This window comes from Pristiophorus japonicus, chromosome 1 (genome assembly GCF_044704955.1).
Source record: "Pristiophorus japonicus isolate sPriJap1 chromosome 1, sPriJap1.hap1, whole genome shotgun sequence".
Taxonomy (NCBI): Eukaryota; Metazoa; Chordata; class Chondrichthyes; family Pristiophoridae; genus Pristiophorus; species Pristiophorus japonicus.
Window position 1 is genome coordinate 432,813,625 of NC_091977.1, and position 25,621 is coordinate 432,839,245.

Sequence of the window (25,621 nt, forward strand, 5' to 3'; positions counted from 1 at the left end):
CAGTAATAGCTGCAGGTGTGACCCAGTTAGAGGGAAATCAGAGGGTCCTCTACAAAGACCACAATAGACTAAGCATAGAGTAAGGCAATATTTTTTTTATAAACTAATGAGCAAATCTGAAAATGATCATGGCTAACTTTCATGTATACAATAAATGCATTGGGAGTGCAGTCATCTAATTATTTGAGTAATCATTCACTTGCTACTCTAATGTTTTCCAATTGAATAATTTATAAGCTGCCATTTTCAGCTATTAAAAATCCAGTAAAGTTTTACTAATTTTTCTGCATGTGTGTTACAATACTGCAAAATATGCTGGCATGTACATTACATGGACATAACAGTTACAAAAAAAGAGCAAGATCACTCAAATGAGTCTGGAGAAAGGAAATATGTGTTTCAAATGTGCTATATGTGTTCTAGTGTATGATGTCCCACGCCCTGAGTTCTCAACATCACCTATTGTGTTGACATTGCTGAGCAAAAGCCAGATACTTTCTCATAGAGCGAGAAGCAATTTCAGCCGACAAGTTGCCCCAGGCCAGTCTCCTGCACCTCCTAGTGGCCACATCAAGAACATCACTGGTAGAAGTATAAGAACAGATCATATGGCATCATCGCAGGCAGGGAATGGTAGGGTTTTTTTTAAATTGCACAAACAAATTAAGGAGAGGGCCAGGGTGAAGAAACTCTGCCTATCACAGAAGCATTTCAATTTTAAAAGAGAAAAACAGATATTTTGGTCCCAGCATTAAAGTGGCAAGACGGGAGTGCTGACATTGAATGGAACGGATGGAGACAGAAATTTATATCACCTTTATAAAGGCTGTGTTGATGAATGGATTTTTTTCAACATTTTTCTAAAGGCTGTTTTAAATGAGTGAAAATTAAAAACAGCTTTTATAAAGACTGAAAGGTGCAAAATATTGTCTGCCAAAAGCCTGTGGGAAATGTTATATGTGGAGGCAGGAGATGGAGTCTCTAAGTGATGGAGTATTGCAGCACCTAAACACCCTGTTATATGGTTGGCAAGGTGGGTATGCTACCGTATGAAATGGGTGTTGGGAGGGTGGTTCTATTTGGCACTCCAAGGTTCTCTCCCCAGAGCGAAACACTGCAATTTAACAGCAGGAGATGGCAGCCAAGGTTATTGATATGTGTACCATCCACAAGACGTGGAAAAAGATGGCACACTTTAAGGAATCTGCCATGGTAATCCTAACCAATGGTACTATTTATTACATACGTAGCCTAAGTATACATGCCATAAAATGTTGCCGGGCAGCTTGTTACACATTAACTGGTGGCCTCGTCCCACTTTAGGAAATGCAGTAGTGTGGGGGAATTGCACAACCAAGTAATGCTCCTGGTACAAGTAGAGAAGATGAAATAGCTGGCCATGCTGACTGGTGAAAGGATGTATAGACATAATAAATTGAGTAGCTTTGCATACATCTGAGGGAGATGATCCTTCACTGCCCTCCACCCACATTCCCCTTACCCTCCACCCGCCCCCCAACCCCTTCTGTGTCCGCTCCTGGAAAAAACTCTCTCTTGACTCTCTTACAACTGCACTTATGAACTCCCAGCTGTCCAGCCTTTGGCCCTCCATTGACCATGACATTTCTGTAGCTAGCGATCTTTTCAAACACATCATCACCACCACCTTTGATGCCCTAGTCCCTGTTAAATCAATTACTCTCTCTCACTCTGGCCTTTACCCCATGATCTTCGCTCCCTTAACTCCAAGGGACGCAGACTTGAATGTATATGGCGGACAACTGGTTTAGCCATTCACCGCCAGATCTGGCTTGACCACATAAAGCATTATCGGGTCCTGCTCCCGTCTGCCAAAATTGCTCACTATCTCAGAATCACTCTGGAATGTAAAGATAAACCCTGGCTTCTATTCTCCACTGCTAACCATCTTCTTAAACCCCTTTCCCCAGTCTCCACCCTTACCTCCGACAATAAGTGTGAGGAGCTCATGGACTTCTTTGTCTCTAAGATTGAGACCATCTGTTCGGCCACCTCTGCCGCTTCCCTTCCTTCCCCGAGCTCACCGGGCCAAATTTCCTCTAAAAATCCCCCCTGCCCTAGTCCTGACCTCACATCTTTCTCCAGTTTCTCTCCGATCTCCCCTCATGAGCAGTCGGTCGAGGAGGCGGGAGCTCGGAGCAGCACGGGTCCGGGGTCGGCAAGAGGCCTATAAAGGCCAGTGGAGTCGAGCAGTTCGAGCAGTCAGTCGAGGAGGCGGGAGCTCGGAGCAGCGTGGGTCTGGGGTCGGCGAGAGGCCTATAAAGGCCAGCGGGTGTCGAGGAGGCGGGAGCTCGGAGCAGCGTGAGTCCGGGGTCGTCGAGAGGCATACCGGCGCAGCTGCAGTGGGGACAGAAGACAAAAAAGTAAAAAGAAATCGAAAGGTGACGTCACAGCCAAGGGGGTAAGTGATTGGCTGGTGATTGGTAAGTAGTTTTTCTTTTTGTTTTTGTTTTTCTTTTCAATATCAGTAAGTAACATTTAGCATTGTTGTTGCCAAATTAACTTAATCTAAGGGTTAAGTCATGGCAGGAGAGCTCGGACACGTGATATGCTCCTCCTGTACCATGTGGGAACTCAGGGACACTGGACGACTACGTGTGCAGGAAGTGTATCCGCCTCCAGCTCTTGACGGTCCACATTGCGGAATTGGAGCTGAGGGTGGATTCACTCTGGAGCATCCACGATGCTGAGAATGACGTGAATAGCACATTTAGCGAGTTGGTCTTACCGCAGGTAAAGGGTACACAGCCAGATAGGGAATGGAAGACCAACAGGAAGAGCAGTCCAAGGAAGGTAATGCAGGGGTCCCCTACGGTCATCCCCCTGCAAAACAGATACACTGCTTTGAGTACTGTTGAGGGGGATGAGTCGTCAGGGGAGAACAGCAGCAGCCAGGTTCATGGCACCGTGGCTGGCTCTGCTGCACAGGAGGGCAGGAAAAAGAGTGGGAGAGCAATAGTGATAGGGGATTCGATTGTAAGGGGAATAGATAGGCGTTTCTGTGGCCGCAACCGAGACTCCAGGATGGTATGTTGCCTCCCTGGTGCAAGGGTCAAGGATGTCTCGGAGCGGGTACAGGACATTCTGAAAAGGGAGGGTGAACAGCCAGTTGTCTTGGTGCATATAGGTACCAACGATATAGGTAAAAAACGGGATGAGGTCCTATGAGGCGAATTTAAGGAGCTAGGAGCTAAATTAAAAAGTAGGACCTCAAAAGTAGTAATCTCAGGATTGCTACCAGTGCCACGTGCTAGTCAGAGTAGGAATCGCAGGATAGCTCAGATGAATACGTGGCTTGAGCAGTGGTGCAGCAGGGAGGGATTCAAATTCCTGGGGCATTGGAACCGGTTCTGGGGGAGGTGGGACCAGTACAAACCGGACGATCTGCACCTAGGCAGGACCGGAACCAATGTCCAAGGGGTGTGTTTGCTAGTGCTGTTGGGGAGGAGTTAAATTAATATGGCAGGGGGATGGGAACCAATGCAGGGAGACAGAGGGAAATGAAATGGAGACAGAAGCAAAAGACAGAAAGGAGATGAGTAAAAGTGGAGGGCAGAGAAACCCAAGGCAAAAAACAAAAAGGGCCACTGTACAGCAAAATTCTAAAGGGTCAAAACGTAATAAAATGGCAAGCCTGAAAGCTCGGTGCCTCAATGCGAGGAATATTCGGAATCCAGGAGAGGGCTCTGAGCTAGTTAGAGTGGGTGAGAGCTCAGATGAACAGGACTCCAAGAAAGAATGCAAAAGGCAGGAGGCAACAGAGCAGAGTAGCACTGGGGTAAGTGTAAACCACAAGGTGATAGGAAGGGACAATATGTATGAATATAAAGGGGCTGCAGGAGGGGTCAAAACTAAAAATCATGGTTTAAAAACTAGTATTAAAACACTCTACCTAAACGCACACAGCATTCGAAATAAAGTAAATGAGTTGACGGCACAAATCATTACAAATGGGTATGATTTGGTGGCCATTACAGAAACGTGGTTGCAGGGTGGCCAAGACTGGGAATTAAATATACAGGGGTATCTGACAATTCGGAAGGATAGACAAGAAGGGAAAGGAGGTGGGGTAGCTCTGTTAATAAAGGATGATATCAGGGCAGTTGTGAGAGATGATATTGGCTCTAATGAACAAAATGTTGAATCATTGTGGGTGGAGATTAGAGATAGTAAGAGGAAAAAGTCACTGGTGGGCATAGTTTGTAGGCCCCCAAATAATAACTTCACGGTGGGGCGAGCAATAATCAAGGGAATAATGGAGGCATGTGAAAAAGGAACGGCAGTAATCATGGGGGATTTTAACCTACATATCGATTGGTCAAATCAAATTGCACGGGGTAGCCTGGAGGAAGAATTCATTGAATGCATACGGGATTGTTTCTCAGAACAGTATGTTACAGAACCTACAAAGGAGCAAGCTATCTTAGATCTGGTCGTGTGTAATGAGTCAGGAATAATAAACGATCTCTTAGTAAAAGATCCTCTTAGAATGAGTGATCACAGTATGGTTGAATTTGTAATACAGATTGAGGGTGAGGAAGTAGTGTCTCAAACGAGCGAACTATGCTTAAACAAAGGGGACTACAGTGGGATGAGGGCAGAGTTGGCTAAAGTAGACTCGGAACACAGACTAAACGGTGGCACAATTGAGGAACAGTGGAGGACTTTAAAGGAGCTCTTTCATAGTGCGCAACAAAAATATATTCCAGTGAAAAAGAAGGGCGGTAAGAGAAGGGATAACCAGCCATGGATAACCAAGGAAATAAAGGAGAGTATCAAATTAAAAACCAATGCGTATAAGGTGGCCAAGGTTAGTGGGAAATTTGAAGATTGGGAAAATTTTAAACGACAGCAAAGAATGACTAAGAAAGCAATAAAGAAAGGAAAGATAGATTACGAAAGTAAACTTGCGCAAAACATAAAAACAGATAGTAAAAGCTTTTACCGATATAAAACGGAAGAGAGTGACTAAAGTATATGTTGGTCCCTTAGAAGATGAGAAGGGGGATTTAATAATAGGAAATGTGGAAATGGCTGAGACCTTCAACAATTATTTTGCTTCGGTCTTCACAGTGGAAGACACAAAAACCATGCCAAAAATTGCTGGTCACGGGAATGTGGGAAGGGAGGACCTTGAGACAATCACTATCACTAGGTGGGTAGTGCAGGACAGGCTAATGGAACTCAAGGTAGACAAGTCCCCTGGTCCTGATGAAATGCATCCCAGGGTATTAAAAGAGATGGCGGAAGTTATAGCAGATGCATTCGTTATAATCTACCAAAATTCTCTGGACTCTGGGGAGGTACCATCGGATTGGAAAGCAGCTAATGTAACGCCTCTGTTTAAAAAAAAGGGGGCAGACAAAAGGCAGGTAACTACAGGCTGGTTAGTTTAACATCTGTAGTGGGGAAAATGCTTGAAGCTATCATTAAGGAAGAAATAGCGGGACATCTAGATAGGAATAGTGCAATCAAGCAGACGCAACATGGATTCATGAAGGGGAAATCATGTTTAACTAATTTACTGGAATTCTTTGAGGATATAACGAGCATGGTGGATAGAGGTGTACCGATGGATGTGGTGTATTTAGATTTTCAAAGGGCATTCGATAAGGTGCCACACAAAAGGTTACTGCAGAAGATAAAGGTACGCGGAGTCAGTGGAAATGTATTAGCATGGATAGAGAATTGGCTGGCTAACAGAAAGCAGAGAGTCGGGATAAATGGGTCCTTTTCGGGTTGGAAATCGGTGGTTAGTGGTGTGCCACAGGGACTGGTGCTGGGACCACAACTGTTTACATTATACATAGATGACGTGGAAGAGGGGACAGAGTGTAGTGTAACAAAATTTGCAGATGACACAAAGATTAGTGGGAAAGCAGTTGTGTAGAGGACACAGAGAGGCTGCAAAGAGATTTAAATAGGTTAAGCGAATGGGCTAAGGTTTGGCAGATGGAATACAATGTCGGAAAATGTGAGGTCATCCACCTTGGAAAAAAAACAGTAAAAGGGAATATTATTTGAATGGGGAGAAATTACAACATGCTGGGGTGCAGAGGGACCTGGGGATCCTTGTGCATGAATCCCAAAAAGTTAGTTTGCAGGTGCAGCAGGTAATCAGGAAGGCGAATGGAATGTTGGCCTTCATTGCGAGAGGGATGGAGTACAAAAGCAGGGAGGTCCTGCTACAACTGTACAGGGTATTGGTGAGGCCGCACCTGGAGTACTGCGTGCAGTTTTGATCACCTTACTTAAGGAAAGATATACTAGCCTTGGAGGGGGTATAGAGACGATTCACTGGTCTGATTCCGGAGATGAGGGCGTTACCTTATGATGAGTAGACTGGGTCTTTACTCATTGGAGTTCAGAAGGATGAGCGGTGATCTTATAGAAACATTTAAAATAATGAAAGGGATAGACAAGATAGAGGCAGAGAGATTGTTTCCACTGGTCGGGGAGACTAGAACTAGGGGGCACAGCCTCAAAATACGGGGAAGCCAATTTAAAACCGAGTTGAGAAGGAATTTCTTCTCCCAGAGGGTTGTGAATCTGTGGAATTCTTGGCCCAAGGAAGCAGTTGAGGCTAGCTCATTAAATGTATTCAAATCACAGATAGATAGATTTTTAACCAATAAGGGAATTAAGGGTTACGGGGAGAGGGCGGGTAAGTGGAGCTGAGTCCACGACCAGATCAGCCATGATCTTTTTGAATGGCGGAGCAGGCTCGAGGGGCTAGATGGCCTACTCCTGTTCCTAATTCTTATGTTCTTATGTTCTTATGACCTTTCCAAGCTCATCCTGTCCATGAGACCCACTCCCTGCTCCCTTGACCTTATTTCCAATAAACTGCTGACCACCCAACTTCCTTTTCTGGCTCCCATGTTAGCTGACATTGATATCAGTTCTCTATCCTCAGGTAATGTCCCCCTCTCCCTTAAATCTGCTGTCATCACCCCTCTCCTCAAAAAACCAACCCTCGACCTCTCCGTACTTGCAAATTACCACTCCATCTCCAACCTCCCTTTCTTCTCCAAAGTCCTTTAATTTGTTGTTGCCTCCAAAATCCGTGCCCATCTTTCCCGCAATTCCATTTTTGAATCACAGCCTTTGACAGGGTTGGCCACTATAGCCAAAGAATCACCTCCAATGGCTTCTCTTCCCGCCCCCACATCATTACCTCTGGTGTCCCCCAAAAATCTATCCTTGATCCCCTCCTATTTCTCATTCACATCATCTGAAAACACAGCGTCAGTTTCCACATGTACGCTGATGACACCCAGCTCTACCTCACAACCACTTCTCTCGACCCCTCCTCAGTCTCCGAATTGTCAGACCCTTGTCCAAGATCCAGTTCTGGATGAGCAGAAATTTTCTCCAATTGAATATTGGGAAGACCGAAGCCATTTTTTTCGGTCACTGCCACAAACTCCATTCCCTAGCCACTGACTCCATCCCTCTCCCCAACTCCTGTCTGAGGCTGAACCAGACAGTTCACAATCTTGGTATCATATTTGACCATGAAATGAGCTTTCGACCACATATCCGCAGCTTAACTCAGACCGCCTATTTCCATCTCCGTAACATCGCCCGTCTCCGCCCTTGTCTCAGCTCATCTGATGCTGAGGTCCTCATCGATGCCTTTGTTACCTCTAGACTTGACTATTCCAACGCACTCCTGGCTGGCCTCCCACATTCTACCCGACGGAAACTAGAGGTGACACAAAACTCGGCTGCCCATGTCCTAACTCGCACCAAGTCCCGTTCACCCATCACCCCTGTTGACCTACATTGAGTCCCGGTTAAGCAACACCTTGATTTCAAAATTCTTATCCTTGTTTTACAATCCCTCCATGGCCTCGCCCCTCCCTATCTCTGTAATCTCCTCAAGTTCCACAACCCCCGAGATGTCTGCACTCCTCTAATTCTTCCCCCTTGAGCATTCCTGATTATAATTGCTCAACCATTGCTGGCCGTGCCTTCTGTTTCCTAGGCCCTAAGCTCTGGAATTTCCTACCTAAACCTCTCCGTCTCCCTACCTCTCTTTCCTCCTTCAAGATGCTCTTTAAAACCCACCTCTTTGACCACCTGCGCTAATTTCTCCTTATGCGGCTCGGTGTCAAATTTTTAATCTCATAATACTCCTGTGAAGCGCCTTGGGATGTTTCACTATGTTAAAGGTGCTATATAAATACAAGTTATTGTTGTTGTTGCAGGTTAGCTGCAGGTTTCCTTGCAGAAGGTCTAACAGATTTGCAGTAATTATGAGGGCGTGATTGAGCACTGGAGTGGTACCAGAAGTTTGGAAACAGGCTAATGTGGTGCCCATATTCAAAAAGGGTGGCAAAACTGACACAGCCAATTGCAGAGCCTTTAGGCTTACTTCCATTCGATTATCAGAAGTAAGTTTCAGGATCACCTATAGAACAACAGCAGTCAGGATGGATCAGAAGGTATGACGTTACCAGTATGGTAATGGCCTCAAAGTGGGGTCAGTACATCCGCATTAACCCGTTGATGCAATCGACAACATTTTGAAAGGGGTCTACCGCCTGATTGAGGCAGTAGGCTAATTTTGATATGCAAATTGGGTTCGTAGGACCCTGATTGCTGTATAAGGTTGAAATTGGTCAGAGCGGGTTCCGTGCATGTTTTGATCATTTCCACGGGTGATAGAGGAGAAGAGGCCCAGACAAGGTAAATTTGGTATTTGTGGGGAGCCAAGAGGAGCACAATCGACTGCCCCCTTGTACTTACCTTTCTACCAGCCCGATATTGGTAGGCCTCAATGCAGCGAGCAGCATTGTGATGCCCCTTTGGCACCCTGCAGCTCGCCGGTCCAATGTTAATGAGGCCCTGGCTCAAAATCACTGCCTCTTCTCCGCTTCGAGTGTGGGCAACCACTGGTTACTCCAACAGTCTGTTGCCCAAAATTCAAAATTGATCCCGGTGTGCCTAAACTTCTAAAAGGCTTTTAATAAAGTTCCACATGAAAGGCTGTTAATTAAACTCAAAACTGTGGAGGTTCAGGACAAACCCCAAGACTGGATAAGTAAGAAGGGTGGGAAATGTGTACTTATTAAAGGAGTTATGTCTGGGTGGGGAAAATACTGAGTGGGATCCTCGTGAGTTCGGTCCAGTGATATTTCTAATTTACATAAATGACCTGGTTTCTGAAACATAATGCAAAGCGGTCAAATTTGCAGATGGTAACAAACTAAGAGGGGCAGTGAAGTCGGCAGAGTGTGCATTATGTTTCTCTTTCCTAATGCAGCCTTCCTTAAGGCCTCTCTGTATAAGCCTCTCAACTTGTAGACAAGTGCCAACTAGACATGAGACTAGTTTTCATATCAAACTTTTGTAGATATCAGAGAGAGAAGGTATTCATCCCATCAGTCCAGGCTGAATTCAAACCCAAGTTCCAAATGTGGAAAGATAGTGTGCTGACTGATTAAGTTAATTATCTTAAAGAATTGAGGTCATGCTAAGATCTGGGCCTCAATTTACAAGGGTAGTGACAGAGTCGGTTAGCACTGGAAATTGAAGGAAAGGGGGTTTTGATGTTTGTGACTTAGTTTATCTGCCCTTTCCCCTGGTCCTGATTATTCTAGGGAACATTTTGACGATTATCACTGGGAATTTCCTCAGAGCGTCTGCCGCTACACTGCTGCAACTTTGGCAGAAACCCCGTTATTTTGTTCAGCCGCATTAAGGAGTTTGCTTATTTTTCAGTTTTCAATCTGACAAAAGATTTACTCACAAAATGTTGATCTCTTTACATATGTTGACATTTCTAGCATTTGTGGATTTTTTTTAATTGTCTTTTTATTTGTACAGAGGTTGTAACTGAATGGTTCATTTACAATATTTCTAAATATCAAGCGTAAAAATCTGACATTACCCAGCCATTCTAAATACCTGGCTTGTTTCTTTGTGAGAAACACAGTGCGACAATGCAATGCCTCCAGTCAGCTTGCCTCACTGATTGCTGAAACTGATAATGGGCCATGCTGATCCCATAATAAGATTATGCAGTGAAGATGTTTTTTTGTTCTTTATTTCAGTAATGCCTTATAACAGTGCCCACCACTGCGTTGTGGAAGTAGAAAACTTTCTATTTGTGCTAGGAGGAGAAGACCAATGGAACCCAAACGGTAATAACAGACTACATGTACTTCATACTTCATTTCAAAGGGCTGTATCAACATTTTTCTGGTGTCAGGAATCGTTAAAACTACATTTATCCACACCTTAATGTAAATAAAATCTGAAAGTGTGGCATCTCCGTGGCAAGTGACTAAGTGAGGCAAAAGTTGTCAGAAATGGCGGGACAGTTGTCTTACCTTGCAGTATCAGTTTTTCTCCTCACCATAACTTTATTTTTAATCAGCGACGTATTTGAAGTGCTAGTGTTCTGCCTCTCTCAGCCTGACGTAGAGGAAGGAAAGTGTCCAGTTCTTTAGTGTTACAGCTGCTTGTACAGTCAGTATGTGTTAAGCTCACCAGTACTATTTAAAAGGAGAGCTTGGTTTAAAATGTTGGTTAGCAGATCATGTACCAACTGTAGCAGTGGCTTTGCAGTAACAAGCTGGAACCATCCTTCATTCTCAGGCAGGTTGAGAGAGAGGCAAAGCACTGGCACTTTAAAACTTACTGGTGCTAAAAATGTAAGTACCTGTGAGGAGAACTCTCAGGGAACTTTAATTTACAGGTTTAATATTTCGGGCTATGTCTCACCACAATAAATCACTTGTCCCAGAGCGAGGGAAACAATTTAGATCTGGCCGGTTTAAAAGCCAGGACAATTATAAACTTTCAATATTTAGAAACAGAATTGCACAGCAGAAGCAAAGAGACTCGGCTGTCAATCACAAACAGGCACTAAGGTGAAATTGTTACACTGTCCTTTTGTTCATCAGGCAACAAAACACAGCTTTAATAACGTGACTTAGACTGAAAAAAGTATAACTTTGAATTGCCTTGTATCTTAGAAAGTAAAATGCACAAAGGAGAGTGTATAGTTTGTTTGGATAGCTGCTTAGATATTCCTTAAGCATTGAGATCAATGTTAATATACTAAATAACACTGAATTGCTATCAATATCTGGAAATCATTCTGTCAAGTTTGGTGCATTTCATGTATCAGCTGACCTCTTTACTAAGTTGTGGGAAATGAATGGGGATATTGATGATGTAACAGGAAATAAACATTATTCTGCTTAACAATCCCTGAGCACCTTAGAATATTGTAATTTAGCTCTGGGATTTGTTTAATTCACTGATGCATTTTTTTAACAGGGAAACATAGTACTAATTTTGTCAGCCGATATGATCCTAGATTTAACAGCTGGATACAACTCCCACCTATGCAAGAAAGGTAATACTTTACGATATTTCAAAAATGTTTAATACTTTATTAGCCACACATAGCTCAGTGATTCAACTTAAAATAGTCGTTGAGGGAAAGGATGGGTTTGCCGCACGCTCTTTCTGCTGCTTGTGCTTGATTTCTGCATGCTCTCGGCAACGAGACTCAAGATGCTCAGCGCCCTCCCGGATGCACTTCCTCCATTTAGGGCGGTCTTTAGCAAGGGACTCCCAGGTGTCAGTGGGGATGTCGCACTTTATCAGGGAGGCTTTGAGGGTGCCCTTATAACATTTCCCCTGCCCACCTTTGGCTCGTTTGCCGTGAAGGAGTTCCGAGTAGAGCACTTGCTTTGGGAGTCTCGTGTCTGGCATGCGAACAATGTGGCCTGCCCAGCGGAGCTGATCAAGTGTGGTCAGTGCTTCAATGCTGGGGATGTTGGCCTGGCCAAGGACGCTAACATTGGTGAGTGTGTGTGCGGTGGTTTTTCTTAAGTGCCCAGAAGGATTTTTGGGAGTGGTCACATACGCTGTCCTAGGAAAAAATGCAAGTTGGTTAAACTTGTATAAAGGTGAAAATTTGGTGCAGACATCAGGTTATGATGCAAAAAAAAACTAACCTAAAAAAATGGTAACTAACTGGGTTACCCTGGCGCACAAACTTTGGGGAAACTTGGATATTTTAATTTAGGCCAAAAAAAGCAGCGCACACCAAAAAAACGTCACAGATAACTAGGAAAAATTGAGCCCTATGATCTTTTTCTGTGGCCGGCAGGAGCTTTGGTGCCTTTATTGTGCATGTGTTTGTTTTGGGACGTGCACTAAGAAGACTCGACTTCGGATTAATGAAAATAAAACATTGTAGTTTGAAATTCCAGGAATAAGATAATGGGGAGTTGCTGCTTCTAGAGAATTAACTTTAAGATAAACTGAGAAAGCGGATGTAGACAATCATTGTGATAAATTAACAAATCTGATCTGTAAATCATACAACCTCTCTTCTTCTATAACATTTGCTTAGATGTGGGGAGATGGTCATGTTCAAATTATAGCTTAATATACTTAAAAATGTATTAATGAAAATGAGTTGGATGCTTAATTAAAACTGAGACACTAAGCTCTTCCAAAACAAATTACTATGACACTAACACAAAGTCATCAAATTGAGATGTCTCACCATTTTAGTGTACACTAGGTGTGAGTGTTTGGGTTGCTGAAATGATCATTGTATCTAATACATCTCAGGCTTTACTCAATTTGTGAAATGATTAAAAATGAAATGGCAAAGTGAATGAAAGAAAGAAAGAAAGAGACTATGGGCCTGAAATTTACCGTCCCCGAAGGGACGGCTACCGCGGAGTTTGGGCGGTCGATCAAAAATATCGATCGGCCGCCGCGGTCGAGGACTTTTCCCTCCCTGAGCCATATTCAGCTCAGGGGGCGGGGGGCGAGGGGTGTTTCAGCAGAACTTACTTCCGCTGGAAATGGCGGGGTAAAGCCAGAGTAAAGGAGAAGATTCGTGCGGTGAGGGAAGCAGTGGGCGGGTTACTGGAAAACAGCCACCACCTGGATTTTCAGCGATAAAAAGGTCGGAGTTCTTCAGGCAGTACCCCCGCCAGGTATTCGATTCGCTGCTCGACCGCAACCGCGCTGGAGTGTTGCTGGAATCGGGGCCCTTTGGCAGGAAAATATTTTAGTAAAGTTTTGATTTGAATTTAAAGTGTAATAAGTTGCAGTGATTGTTTTTGCTTCATTAAACCTGCTGACTGTTTAGTGGAGGCCTGTAGGCCTCATTGTGGGCAGCAGAGACCTGCTTGGCAGGTTTCACCCTGAGGATGGGAGCAGTGTTGGGAGGGCGACACCTCACACCTGGTCGGACACAGGGTGGCATGCAGGAGAAGACATCGCTATCAGCACTGTGCAGAGAGGCAGTGGGCAAGGGAGGCAGCAGACATGGCTGCACATCCAAGAAAAGGATGTGCATATGTGCGCAGACCTGCAGCTAGAGAGGGTAGCCAGGAGGGAGATGGCATCAGGAGGAGGGTGAGGGATACTGCCCCCTTCCCCCCCCGCCCCTCCAAATACTGGGAGAGGAGTCTTTCCAGCAAGAGCCTCCACAGGAGCCCGAGAATGAGGAGGACCAGGGAGATGACCAGCAGGCAGCTGCCAGGGGAGGTGGTGGGGGAAGGAGGCCATACCTTCAAAGAGTCTGCAGACCTCAGTTCTCCTTCCTCCAGCTCACTGATGAGCAATGCCTGCAAAGGCTACGATTTTGGACAGAGGTACTGAGGGAGCTCTGCACTGTCCTGCGAGAAGATTTGCAGCCTCAGGACCGCCCGTGGAGACCCAAGGTCACCATCACCTTGAAGTTTTACGCGACGGAGTCTTTTCAGTCTGCCACTGCAGACATTGGCAACGTCTCCTGATTCTCGGCACATCGGTGCATCCAGCAGGTCACAGATGCACTGTACAGGAGAAGGGTCCAGTACATCTCCTTCCCAATGACAAGGGAGAAACAGGTGGAGCGGCAGGCCGGATTTGCCCAAATGCATGCAGAGTGCCATTGTCTGCACACACATTGGGTTGAGGGCACCACATCATCACCCTGAGATCTTTGTGAACCGCAAAGGCTTCCACTCACTGAATGTGCAGCTCGTGTGTGACTACCAGCATCGGATCCTGGCAGTTGATGCAAGATACAGGCAGCAGCCATGATTCGTTCATTCTGTGCCAGACCAGTGTGCCCGTCGTCTTCACCGGCCCGAATCAGGATTGCGGTTGGCTGCTTGGGGACAAGGGATATCCCCTGTCTACTTGGCTGCTCACTCCTCTGCGGAACCCCAGGACAGCGCCAGAGCATGCCTACAATGCCATTCATTGTGCCACCGGGTGCATCATCGAGCGTTGCATAGGCATCCTCAAGCAGAGGTTCTGGTGCCTGGACTGCTCTGGTGGCACCTTGCAGTACTCTTCTCAACAGGTCTCCCATCATCGTCCTGGTCTGCTGCATGCTGCACAGCCTGACCATCATGAGGGGACAGCCGCTGGAAGTCGAGCCAGCAGCAGCACCTGAGGAGGAGCAGGAGGAGGCACAGCAGGAGGAGGAAGAGGAGGAGGAGGAGGAGGATCCCCGTCACCCCAAAGCTGGGAGTCATCCCCCCCATTGCAACCCTGCATCCCCCTCCCATAGCTGCTCACTTCAGATAATCCCATTGACACATGACCCTTCAGCTACCACTTTCAATGGCCATCGCAATGTGCCTTCATGCACAATTACCCACTCCCAGATGAAATACCTGGCCTGATAAAAGTGCCAAAAATAAAAATTTATCCAATTACCAAATCACTGCAAAAACAGACCATAAAGAACAATATAATAATACTTGTGCATCTCACTATTACACCTGTTACACATGAATACCTTAATACCACACCTAACTGTTATCCCTGTGGCTGCATCAAGGGTCCAGGAAGACTGCTGTGTTTGTTGTCTGGGACCTACAGCTGTCCTTCTAGGATGCCTTGGAACACCTCTGAGCCTGGAAGGGCTTGGGTAAAGACTGGCCAGCACCCTCCGGGGAGGGTGCGTCCTCACACATATGGCAGTGCCTGACACCTTCCCTGCAATCTCCCTCCATGCATTATGTACTGGCAGTCTGCCAGGTCTCCCCACGTCAGGAAACAGTATTCTTCTTCTGTCCTCCACACCGTCCATCAGTGTCTCCAGCTCCATATCAGTGAGCCTGTTGGCTCTCCTTGCACCTCTTACACCAGCCATCCTTCCAAACTCCTTCCCCCCTCAGGGCCTTGCTGCAAACCCGGGCCTTAAAGGCCAGGGAGCAGCTGGCTCATTAGAAACCATTACCTGCATGCTGAATTTCTCAGTGGTGATAACGCTCAAATTAAGTCAGTCACACCGCTGAAAAATCCACTTTGGAAGAGTTCATTAGCGCTGGAACCCATTTGTTCACTTTTGGAGCTGAATATGGGGTGACCCAGCCACGAAAACATTTCTGCGCTAATGGCCACAAAAAGGTCGGGGGAGCACCAGCTTTCCAGCGGGACTAAATTTCGAGCCCTACATTTATTGTTTTGTTTCTCAGAAATGTCCCAAAGCACTTTACACACAATGTGGATAACTTCCAACTTCGGCAGCGGTGGTAAACTGGCGGTATCGGATTGCCCGCTCATTATAGATCACAGCCGATTTTCCTTTCTACTAAATTACTTTGAAGTGCAGTAACTCTTGTTTGGCAGACAAATAGAACCATTTCCATTTTAAAAGTTCTTATCTAGTTAACCATTCTTTCATGACTGTGTTACTAAAACATACATGTCTTAGTCTGTGATAACTATAATTGCTTTGATTAGTCTAAAATAATAAAAGATTAACTTTAATGATGAGTTATATTGTTGATTCATCAACATTTCAGCTCTAAAATGTATAAGCACAGCAGCAACACACAGTGGCCATGCAAGGAACTACACATAATATTCACTTCATCAACAGGAGACATGGGCCTCGTTATTAACCCACCTCCCACCATGACGGGTAGGAGAGAATCTGGGGGGAGGGGAACCCAACCCGTCACACATGCGCTCACCATCTTTTTTACGGCGACAGACATTGGGGCTACCAAGTGTCCCACCGTGAAGAGGCGGTACACTTAATTAACACAATTAAATTGGGCTCCCACAGTGCAATTGGGAGCCCAATTTAAAATTCACTGCTGCTGCGCAGGTCTCTCGGGGGTCGGGAAACTCGGCAGTGAAAGGGAGGCAGGAATTGTCGGCTCTACAAGGTAAGTGACCTTTTCAGTGCTCCTTGTGGACCAGCTTGGTTGCTACTAGGAACCAAATTTGCATTATGTTGAACAAACTTCTAAGAGGAACATCTCTGCTTCTAAAGGAACATGTTTGGCTGGGAGCAGAAGGAAGATTTTGTTTAGCACTGATCTAAGTTGTCATCTTTATTGTTTTATAATTGAATAAACCTGGTACAAAGCAAACTGATCATTTTAGTTTGCAACTCAAAATTATTTGTCCAAGAGGTGCCCTATTCAAGGTTCCCAAGCAAATTTTTGATTCCCTTTCCAATGGATATTTGGCTGCCATCATGATGACTAAATGAGCTTGTTACTGAAGGAACAAAGTGAGGAATCAACATTAGCTTCCCAAAGACCAAGGCGGAGAAATTCGGTTGCGTCTCTGTTGCGGCATTAATCCAGGTGGAGCAGTACTTTTAGTGCCTTGAAAAAGTTTGCGCCTCCTGCCCAGAAATTCGTCAGAATCTGTCGAGGAGCTGATAGGGACGCTAAATCAGCCGTGGCACACCAGAGCTGGGGGTGGGGGGCGATAACGTAAGTTTGGTTGGTAAATTGCACATGCGCCAAACTTCAGTTCAGATACCGGAAAAATCCGAGTCTTAAAGGTAAGTTAGCGCATTGGCAGCTCCAGCTCCACAGTGACTTCAGAGCGTGAAAATGGAGGAGGAAGGAGGATGCCAGCTATCTCCCCGCTTGTCGCCCACCGCCCTTGATGCCTTGCTGGAGGCAGTGGAGAGTCGCTGGAATATCCTCCAGCCTGGAGGGGGACGAAGGCCAACGCCTAAGGTGTTGACAAGGATGTGCAAGGAGGTGGCACAGCATATTTCAGCTTGGAACATGGTGGCCACAACATCAACGCAATGTCACAATAAATTCAACAACCTTACAAGGGTCATCAGGGTGAGTACCTTTTCCATTCACCTTCCAATGCCTTCATGTGAACCTCACTGTCTCACACAATGTAAAGACTTTGCAGTGCCCACCCTTCTCTATGTCTACCAGGCCATGCTCCTCCTTGCTGAAGTCAGCCTGAGACCTCTCTATCGTCTCACCAGACATGCCCTGCCCATCCAAGCGTCTCTCACCTTCTAGCTCCTTACTCAGCCTGAGCCCACCTAGCAGCACCTTTCAACTCTTCATATGCGGTCATGGGCTTAGGCCTCATACTTACTGGTAGTTGCTTGTGCCCCAGACCCACCGTTCACACATCCACTGTGCGATGCCACACAGGATGAAATGCAGATATGCATACTTGCTCATTTTACACGCGAGTACCCCACTGCACACACATGTAGCACACCAGCACCTACACAGCCAGTATCAACTTTTTGCTTTTGTCATTGCAGGTCAAACTCATGCACAATATGTGCGAGCTGCATCGTAGGGGCAGAGGTGAGGCCTACCTCCAGGACCTCACCGAGGTGGAGGGTGCTGCAGTCGTGGTGATGGGCGGAGAGGCAGAGCCCCCGCTCGACAGTGACGGTATGTGAGTGAGATGGACGTTTTGTGTGAGTCCCCATAGCCTTGAGGCCACATGCTTTACATCATGTTGCAACCAAAATAATGATGCCCCCCTACTTCTTGCCTTCCTGTCCTCTCCCCAGCTGATAACCACATTTATTTTGCTTTGTGCTTACAGATGATGAGCCAGAAGAGCATCAGCCTGCCCATGAGCGGACGTCTTCATACGGCGGGGAAGATGAGGAGAAGGAGGAGAGCAGTGTGCCGGGACAGTGCTCATTGGGCATGAGTGGAAGAAGCCATCTTCCCGGGTTTGCATGAAGCTGAGGCTATGGGCCGTAGTAGCCTCCAGCAATGCCCAGTGCCAGGGGAAGCTCAGGAGCCAGCCCTTTGGAGGATAAGTCGCCCCATGAGTCCTGCTCACAGACAGGCAGATGAGCACCTGGACAGAGGCTATGTCCAGGAGTCGATGCAGATGCACCGCGAGCTAATTGATGCACTGGTGAGGATCCCGCTGAGCGTGGATGCACTTGCTTTGAGTGTGATGGAGGCTGCCTCAACATTTGCATTTGCGTCTCAGGAGTCCATTGAGCACATCCTTGGTAAATGCCAACGGATGATGGAAATTTGCGGGTGGCGGCATGGCTCTCATTGTAGCGTTCCTCCAGCTCTGTGTGGTGTGGTTGCGGGGGGCGCGGGGGGCGTCATTAGCCAGGTGGCCAGGCTGGCCTTCCCGTGGTGGCTGAAAAAGTCGAGTCACAGTGCTCTCCCACAGGATAACAGCGTCATGTGCACTTCCAGGATAGTGAGCATTGTCTGCAAGGATGTGCTGCGTGTGATCACACACCAGCTGCACATTTACGGAGTGGATTCCCTTTCTGTTTCTGAAGACCTCTGCATTCTGGAATGGTGCTCGCAAGGCCACGTGTGTGCAGTCAATTGCTCCTTGCACCCTCAGGAAGCCCGCTATCCTGGCAAATCCACAAAATAATGAAGTCCATTCTGCGTGTGTAAAGAGCCTGTGTGATGTCGTGGATGTGCTGCGAATTGTGAGTCGCTGCATATGTCTCCTGGTGCAGCCTGGAAGGAGCCAGAGGCATAGAAGGCGAGTGCCACTGTGACTTTCACTGTGAAGGCAGTGCAATCCTGGTACCGATGTGAGGCAGCAGGTCTTCCTGCAGGAGATTGCATATCTCTGTAACTACGTCCTTTCGGAAGCGCAGCCTTCTGACACACTGCTCCTCAGACAGGTCCAGGTATGAGCGTTGTCGCCGATGAAGCTATGGGGGGTATGGCCTGGATCGATGTCTAGGGGCTGTGCTCCTTCGGCTGCCGACAGGGCTAACAGCCCTTCTCTGTTGGCGCCGCCTTGCTAGAGCATGTACAATGTGATGCTGGCAGCATAGTAATGCACCCATCAAAGTTTAGCAAATTACGTTTTGTAACGCTGAGCCGTTATAAGGGGTATGGCGAGAAAGCAGGAATGGGGTACTGAAGTTGCATGTTCAGCCATGAACTCATTGAATGGCGGTGCAGGCTCGAAGGGCTGAATGGCCTACTCCTGCACCTATTTTCTATGTTTCTATGTGTGTCTGCTGCTGCAAACACGGAGACTCACACAACGTGCTCTTTGTAAATGTTGCACTGACGGTGACCTCTGAGGGAAATGCTTCTTCATACTTTTAAGCAGCCACCAGTTAACGATTCTGCAAGCCTGTACCGACTGTTTTTCCAGATGTTGTTATTGATGGCCGTTTAATGAGACGCACACATCGAATTTACCGACTGGGGCGCAAGCGTGTGCGTTGCACTAGGATTACATCATGATCAGAGTGATCGTCAGCAGCCAGGCGCTAATGGTTTGCGGCCCCAGTGAGCCTCTAATGAATTTCCCTTCGGGGCACTAAAAGCTGTGCGCCCGGTCGCTAAGCTCAAACGCTGGCAGCTAACTGAGGCTATAGACAACCAAAAATCCAGCCCCAAGATTTTGCCAATAGCAAAAGAGTATAGAATGTCAAAGATTGAAGAAAGTTGGCGTTGTTAGTGAGAAAGTAAAAGTAACAGCTGGATGAAGGAAGATGTGAGAAAAGGTGAAGAAGCATTGTGTTAGCTGGAATTGTTTTTGGCGGAGCACAGAAATTACTTTGGACGATGCAAGTCACAGTATGGAAAGTAAAAACGACACTGTATAAGGTTAGTATCCAGTCGACACTTCGATACTATGCTGAGAGCTGACCCTGATGAAGGAATATAAGCAGAAAAAGAGTTGCCTACAAAAGATTGTACTGAGCAGGCCATCATCGTCATCATCATCATAGGCGGTCCCTCGAAACGAGGATGACTTGCTTCCACACCAAAAAAAGCTAAGTTCCAGGTCCTGAACTATATCCTGAAGGATGGAAGATGCCTGTGCTGGATTTTTTTAACGTGTGGTGAGCATTGCACACCAGCCACCTCATGAGCTTGACAGGGCTAGCTCTTTGTTCCAGTGGCAAGGATTACCCAAGACGACTGGAGACCTGCTCTGCTGCACGGACCTAGCGCACACACATATCGCAATATGGGCTGGACCGTGCTGCCCCTGAGTCCTGATCACATCTCTGTACAGTTTCTTGCCGCTCCTTCGCCCTGACCTCGCCGCTCCTGTTGCATCTGCCCACGCTCCAATCACCGACCTGGACCTTGATGATGTCACTCTTCGCTGCCATCGCAGCTCGCACTGCTTCCTGAAATTGTATGCCTCCACGCTGCTCCCTAGGCCGCACGCCGCTTCTTTTATGGCCCCGACCTGCCACTGGTGTTCTCCCGCAGGTCAGGGCCTCCACGTTGCTTCCTGGACCGCACACCACTCCTTTTAGGGCCCCAATCTGCTACTGGTGTTCTCACGCAGGTCGGGGCCATATCTGCTATGCGAATGAAGATAGATACTCTTGGAAAATGATGGAATGAGTTCAAGGTGAATGAGAAGACCAGAAGGAAAGAACGACAACAGTCAGACAGCTGTGGGAAGTGACAGAATGGAATGTAATCGTGACGGCTTCTGGTGACCAGCCTGGTTAACTCGCAACTGACTGTAAATTCGAGAGCAGCCTGTTTATTTTATTTGTTTGAACACTTTGCCCATATATCCTAAATTGTTATGTCTATAATGTACTTATGAATGACTTCACGAGGCAATGTGTTGTACTCAAACTGTAGTGACCTTGGTCCTTTATTCCAAACTCCAGAGTGAGGCGCAAGGATGGTATGCAGCCTTTTATACTGGGCCCTGCCATCAGGGCAAGAAACCCACCGGTCTCCACCAGTTGCACCCTCTAGTGGTGCCAGCATGTATGTACACAATGTAAACCCTATTGATAGTACATCAGGTCAACAAGTCTCCATCTTCTACAAACACACAGTGACGACACAGAGAGTACATCCGTAGTCTACATATACAACATCACTCTCCCCCAAGTCCTTTGTGCCAATTACCTTTGCACTATGTGCTCTGGCCTATCTCTCCCCAGACTTAAGTGCCAATAGCCCTTGCATCTTGGCTGTGCTTTGGCTTAGATCTCTCCCTGTTAACCCCCAAGTCCTTTTGTCACAACGTTGGGTGGTGGTTACCAGTTTGGATGGTTCGATGAGGTTCCAATGGGTTCTGGGTGTGATCAATGTGTGTGTCCATGGCTACATACATCCATTTCCCCACCGCTGACCCCCACAGCGAGATCATGCAGCTGGCCCATTACATTAACATACAGGATCAGACACAGTGCAAGTACAAAGAAAGGAAGAAAAAAACATTTTTTTTACAGTTTGTATCGTATCGTGACATCTAGGTTCAGTGACTTACATTTGTTATGTTTTACGGTCGTGCACCAGGTTTGGGGAGATTGCATTCATGGTCAGTATTGAGGTAGTAGTACAGGTATGCGAGGACGCTAGTTGCAGACCAACTGGACGGGGTCCTAGTCATCTGATGGCGGTGCTGCGCCCCCTGCTAGCGGGGTGGGCTGGGTTCGCTCACCTAGCCAGGACTCAGGGCCTTTGCCATTGTCTAGTGGTGGGCAGAGCCACAGATGTGTGTGGCCTCCCTGTCCTCCTTTGAGGGCTGCAGAGTCTTCTGCCTGCTTTCTAACAGTGTTGGGAACCTGGCTGTTCCAGGTCCCATTTGGGGAACTCGTTAGTTCTGACCTTTCGCTCCCGGACATGGCTGAGGTAGCGTCTGGGTCTGGGGGCTGTGCCGTCTCCACCCGGGTGGTGCGCAACGGCGGCCGACTGCGCATATTGGCGCCATTTTTGTTTCTGGGTCCATGGCGAATAGTGCCAACGGGTACCTGCAGCGTGGGATAGATCTGGAGCAAGGTATCAGGATCAGTGCCTTCACCCTCCTGAGGTCGCCCGCTTGTTACTTTTGGGGACAAACTATTCCCGACATCTCGCAACAACATTTTGTTCTTTACATTCGGAATAGTACCGACAATTCGCAACAACATTTTGTTCACATTCTTAATCGGTTCATTACATTGATTGCCATGCATACAATGTCTCTTTAAGTTCAGTTGGTTGCAGGTCTCCTTTAAGAGAACCCTGCCCGCTTTACCCCAGTCAAATCCTTTGTTAGACACCACGTGTTGATCCCTCAGTGTTGTACCTCGTGATATTGCCGCGGCCATCTTTTTTTTCAGCCATGCTGCCCCTCGGTGCAGCAGGAACGCCATCTTGCCTCTGTCCTCGAGGTTGACTGCCTTGATCCTTCTCTCCCGCGATTTGACCACAAAAGCTGGAAGGGTACCTGTGAATTCGATCTTCTTCCCCAGGAGTCCTGCCACTGGAGCCAGGAAGGTACTTTTAGGTCGTTCCGGTCAGATCATTGCAGTCGTGATGGATGGTCTGTGCCTCAGGTGCTGCGCTGGTTTGTTCTCTGGTGCCTGACCCAAGCGAAGGTGAGGTTTTGCTCTGCCTCTGAGCACGGGGGACATCGATTGCTGGAGTAAAGAGGTCTTCCCATTTCCACTGGATCTTCCCCATCCACGTTCTTCCAAGTAGCATTGGACCATCACCTGCAACAATCCACAGAGGTAACTTGTGCACTACGCCATTATGGATTACACTTACATCCGCACTACCAAGGACTGGGATCAGCTCCTTGGTGTAGGTGCGCAACTTTTCCTGTACTGGAACCAGCTCGGGTCGCTTTTCGTTGCATAGCCTCTCGAAGGCATCCTGGCTCATCACTGACTGGCTCGCTCTCGTGTCCACATCCATGAAGACTGGAACACCGTTTATCTCGACTTCTATCTTCACTGGAGGACAATCGGTGGTGCAGGTATACACTCCATACACTTCTTGGGATGGAGCTGCCTCTCTAGCCAAATCATCATATTCCCTGCTGGATTCAACGTCATCTACCGACTCCTCTGTTAGACTGTGAGTCATATTTCTTTTACACATACGCTGGAGGTGCTCTTCGTGTTAGAGGCTTTGCATATGTACTCAACAAACTAACACTGGTGAGCCCTATGGTTTCCTCCACAATGCCAGCATGGTGCTAGTTGATTAGCACCCGGCGTGGGACTCTGAGTTCTGGAACCCTGAGGTCTGTGCTCTCTGCCCTGGGCAGAACCATGTTCTACAGTCTTGCCTGTGAAAGGCACCATTCTGTGTACAGTACTTGCCAGGTTTGAATTCACAGGATGAATGATTTGCTTGGTGCTGCAGGTCGAGGTCATGAACGCCTGACTGATGCTGATGGCCTTCTGCAGGTTGACTGTGCTGTCAGCAGATAATAGCTTGTGAAGGAGGCCCTCGTGGCCAATTCCCATAACGAAGATGTCTCGCAATGCTTCGTTGAGGTGCGTGCTGAAATCACACGGTGCCGCAAGTCTCCTGAGGTCGGCAGCATATTTTGCAATCTCCTGGCCTTCAGGTCTGTGGTGAGTATAGAATCTGTGCCTGGCTGTGAGGATGCTCTCTTTTTTAAGTTGGTCACGAATTAGTTCAGTTAGCTCATCGTATGTCTTATCCCTGGCCTTCGTGGGTGCCAGCAAGCCCCTGATGAGGCGGTAGACCTCGGGCCCACAACTGGTCAGCAGTCTAGCCTTGCGCTTCTCCGCCAATGTGTCCATCTCCCCTGCCAGGTCGTTTGCCATGAAATATTGCTTGAGCCTTTCCATGAAGGCAACCCAATCATCACCCTCTGCAAAGTCTTTTAGTGTGCCAAAGGTAGCCATGATCATGTGAAAGTCCTTATTCTTGTCGCCGGTTTTTATGTCTATAATGCACTTAAAGAAACATAGAAAATAGGTGCAGGAGCAGGCCATTCAGCCCTTCTAGCCTGCACCGCCATTCAATGAGTTCATGGCTGAACATGAAACTTCAGTACCCACTTCCTGCTTTCACGCCATACCCCTTGATCCCCCGAGTAGTAAGGACTTCATCTAACTCCCTTTTGAATATATTTAGTGAATTGGCCTCAACTACGTTCTGTGGTAGAGAATTCCACAGGTTCACCACTCTCTGGGTGAAGAAGTTTCTCCTTATCTCGGTCCTAAATGGCTTACCCCTTATCCTTAGACTGTGACCCCTGGTTCTGGACTTCCCCAACATTGGGAACATTCTTCCTGCATCCAACCTGTCCAAACCTGTCAGAATTTTAAACATTTCTATGAGGTCCCCTCTCACTCTTCTGAACTCCAGTGAATACAAGCCCAGTTGATCCAGTCTTTCTTGATAGGTCAGTCCCACCATCCCGGGAATCAGTCTGGTGAATCTTCGCTGCACTCCCTCAATAGCAAGAATGTCCTTCCTCAAGTTAGGAGACCAAAACTGTACACAATACTCCAGGTGTGGCCTCACCAAGGCCCTGTACAACTGTAGCAACACCTCCCTGCCCCTGTACTCAAATCCCCTCGCTATGAAGGCCAACATGCCATTTGCTTTCTTAACCGCCTGCTGTACCTGCATGCCAACCTTCAATGACTGATGTACCATGACACCCAGGTCTCGTTGCACCTTCCCTTTTCCTAATCTGTCACCATTCAGATAATAGTCTGTCTTTCTGTTTTTACCACCAAAGTGGATAACCTCACATTTATCCACATTATACTTCATCTGCCACGCATTTGCCCACTCACCTAACCTATCCAAGTCACTCTGTAGCCTCATAGCATCCTCCTCGCAGCTCACACTGCCATCCAACTTAGTGTCATCCGCAAATTTGGAGATACTACATTTAATCCCCTCGTCTAAATCATTAATGTACAATGTAAACAGCTGGGGCCCCAGCACAGAACCCTGCGGTACCCCACTAGTCACTGCCTGCCATTCCGAAAAGTACCCATTTACTCCTACTCTTTGCTTCCTGTCTGACAACCAGTTCTCAATCCACGTCAGCACACTACCCCCAATCCCATGTGCTTTAACTTTGCACATTAATCTCCTGTGTGGGACCTTGTCGAAAGCCTTCTGAAAGTCCAAATATACCACACCAACTGGTACTCCTTTGTCCACTTTATTGGAAACATCCTCAAAAAATTCCAGAAGATTTGTCAAGCATGATCTCCCTTTCACAAATCCATGCTGACTTGGACCTATCATGTCACCATTTTCCAAATGTGCTGCTATGACATCCTTAATAATTGATTCCATCATTTTACCCACTACTGAGGTCAGGCTGACCGGTCTATAATTCCCTGCTTTCTCTCTCCCTCCTTTTTTAAAAAGTGGGGTTACATTGGCTACCCTCCACTCGATAGGAACTGATCCAGAGTCAATGGAATGTTGGAAAATGACTGTCAATGCATCCGCTATTTCCAAGGCCACCTCCTTAAGTACTCTGGGATGCAGTCCATCAGGCCCTGGGGATTTATCGGCCTTCAATCCCATCAATTTCCCTAACACAATTTCCCGACTAATAAAGATTTCCCTCAGTTCCTCCTCCTTAATAG

At 47.0% G+C, this 25,621-nt stretch overlaps 1 protein-coding gene across 1 annotated transcript in view; it reads left to right on the plus strand.

The window, feature by feature from the left end:
• Positions 1-25,621, plus strand: part of klhl14 (kelch-like family member 14) — a 238,511-nt gene that overhangs the window by 94,213 nt on the left and 118,677 nt on the right. Inside the window, exons 3-4 of the mRNA XM_070875956.1 lie at positions 10,101-10,190; positions 11,335-11,413. Of these exons, the coding sequence (XP_070732057.1) occupies positions 10,101-10,190; positions 11,335-11,413 (169 nt within the window). The remainder of the gene's footprint in view (positions 1-10,100; positions 10,191-11,334; positions 11,414-25,621) is intronic.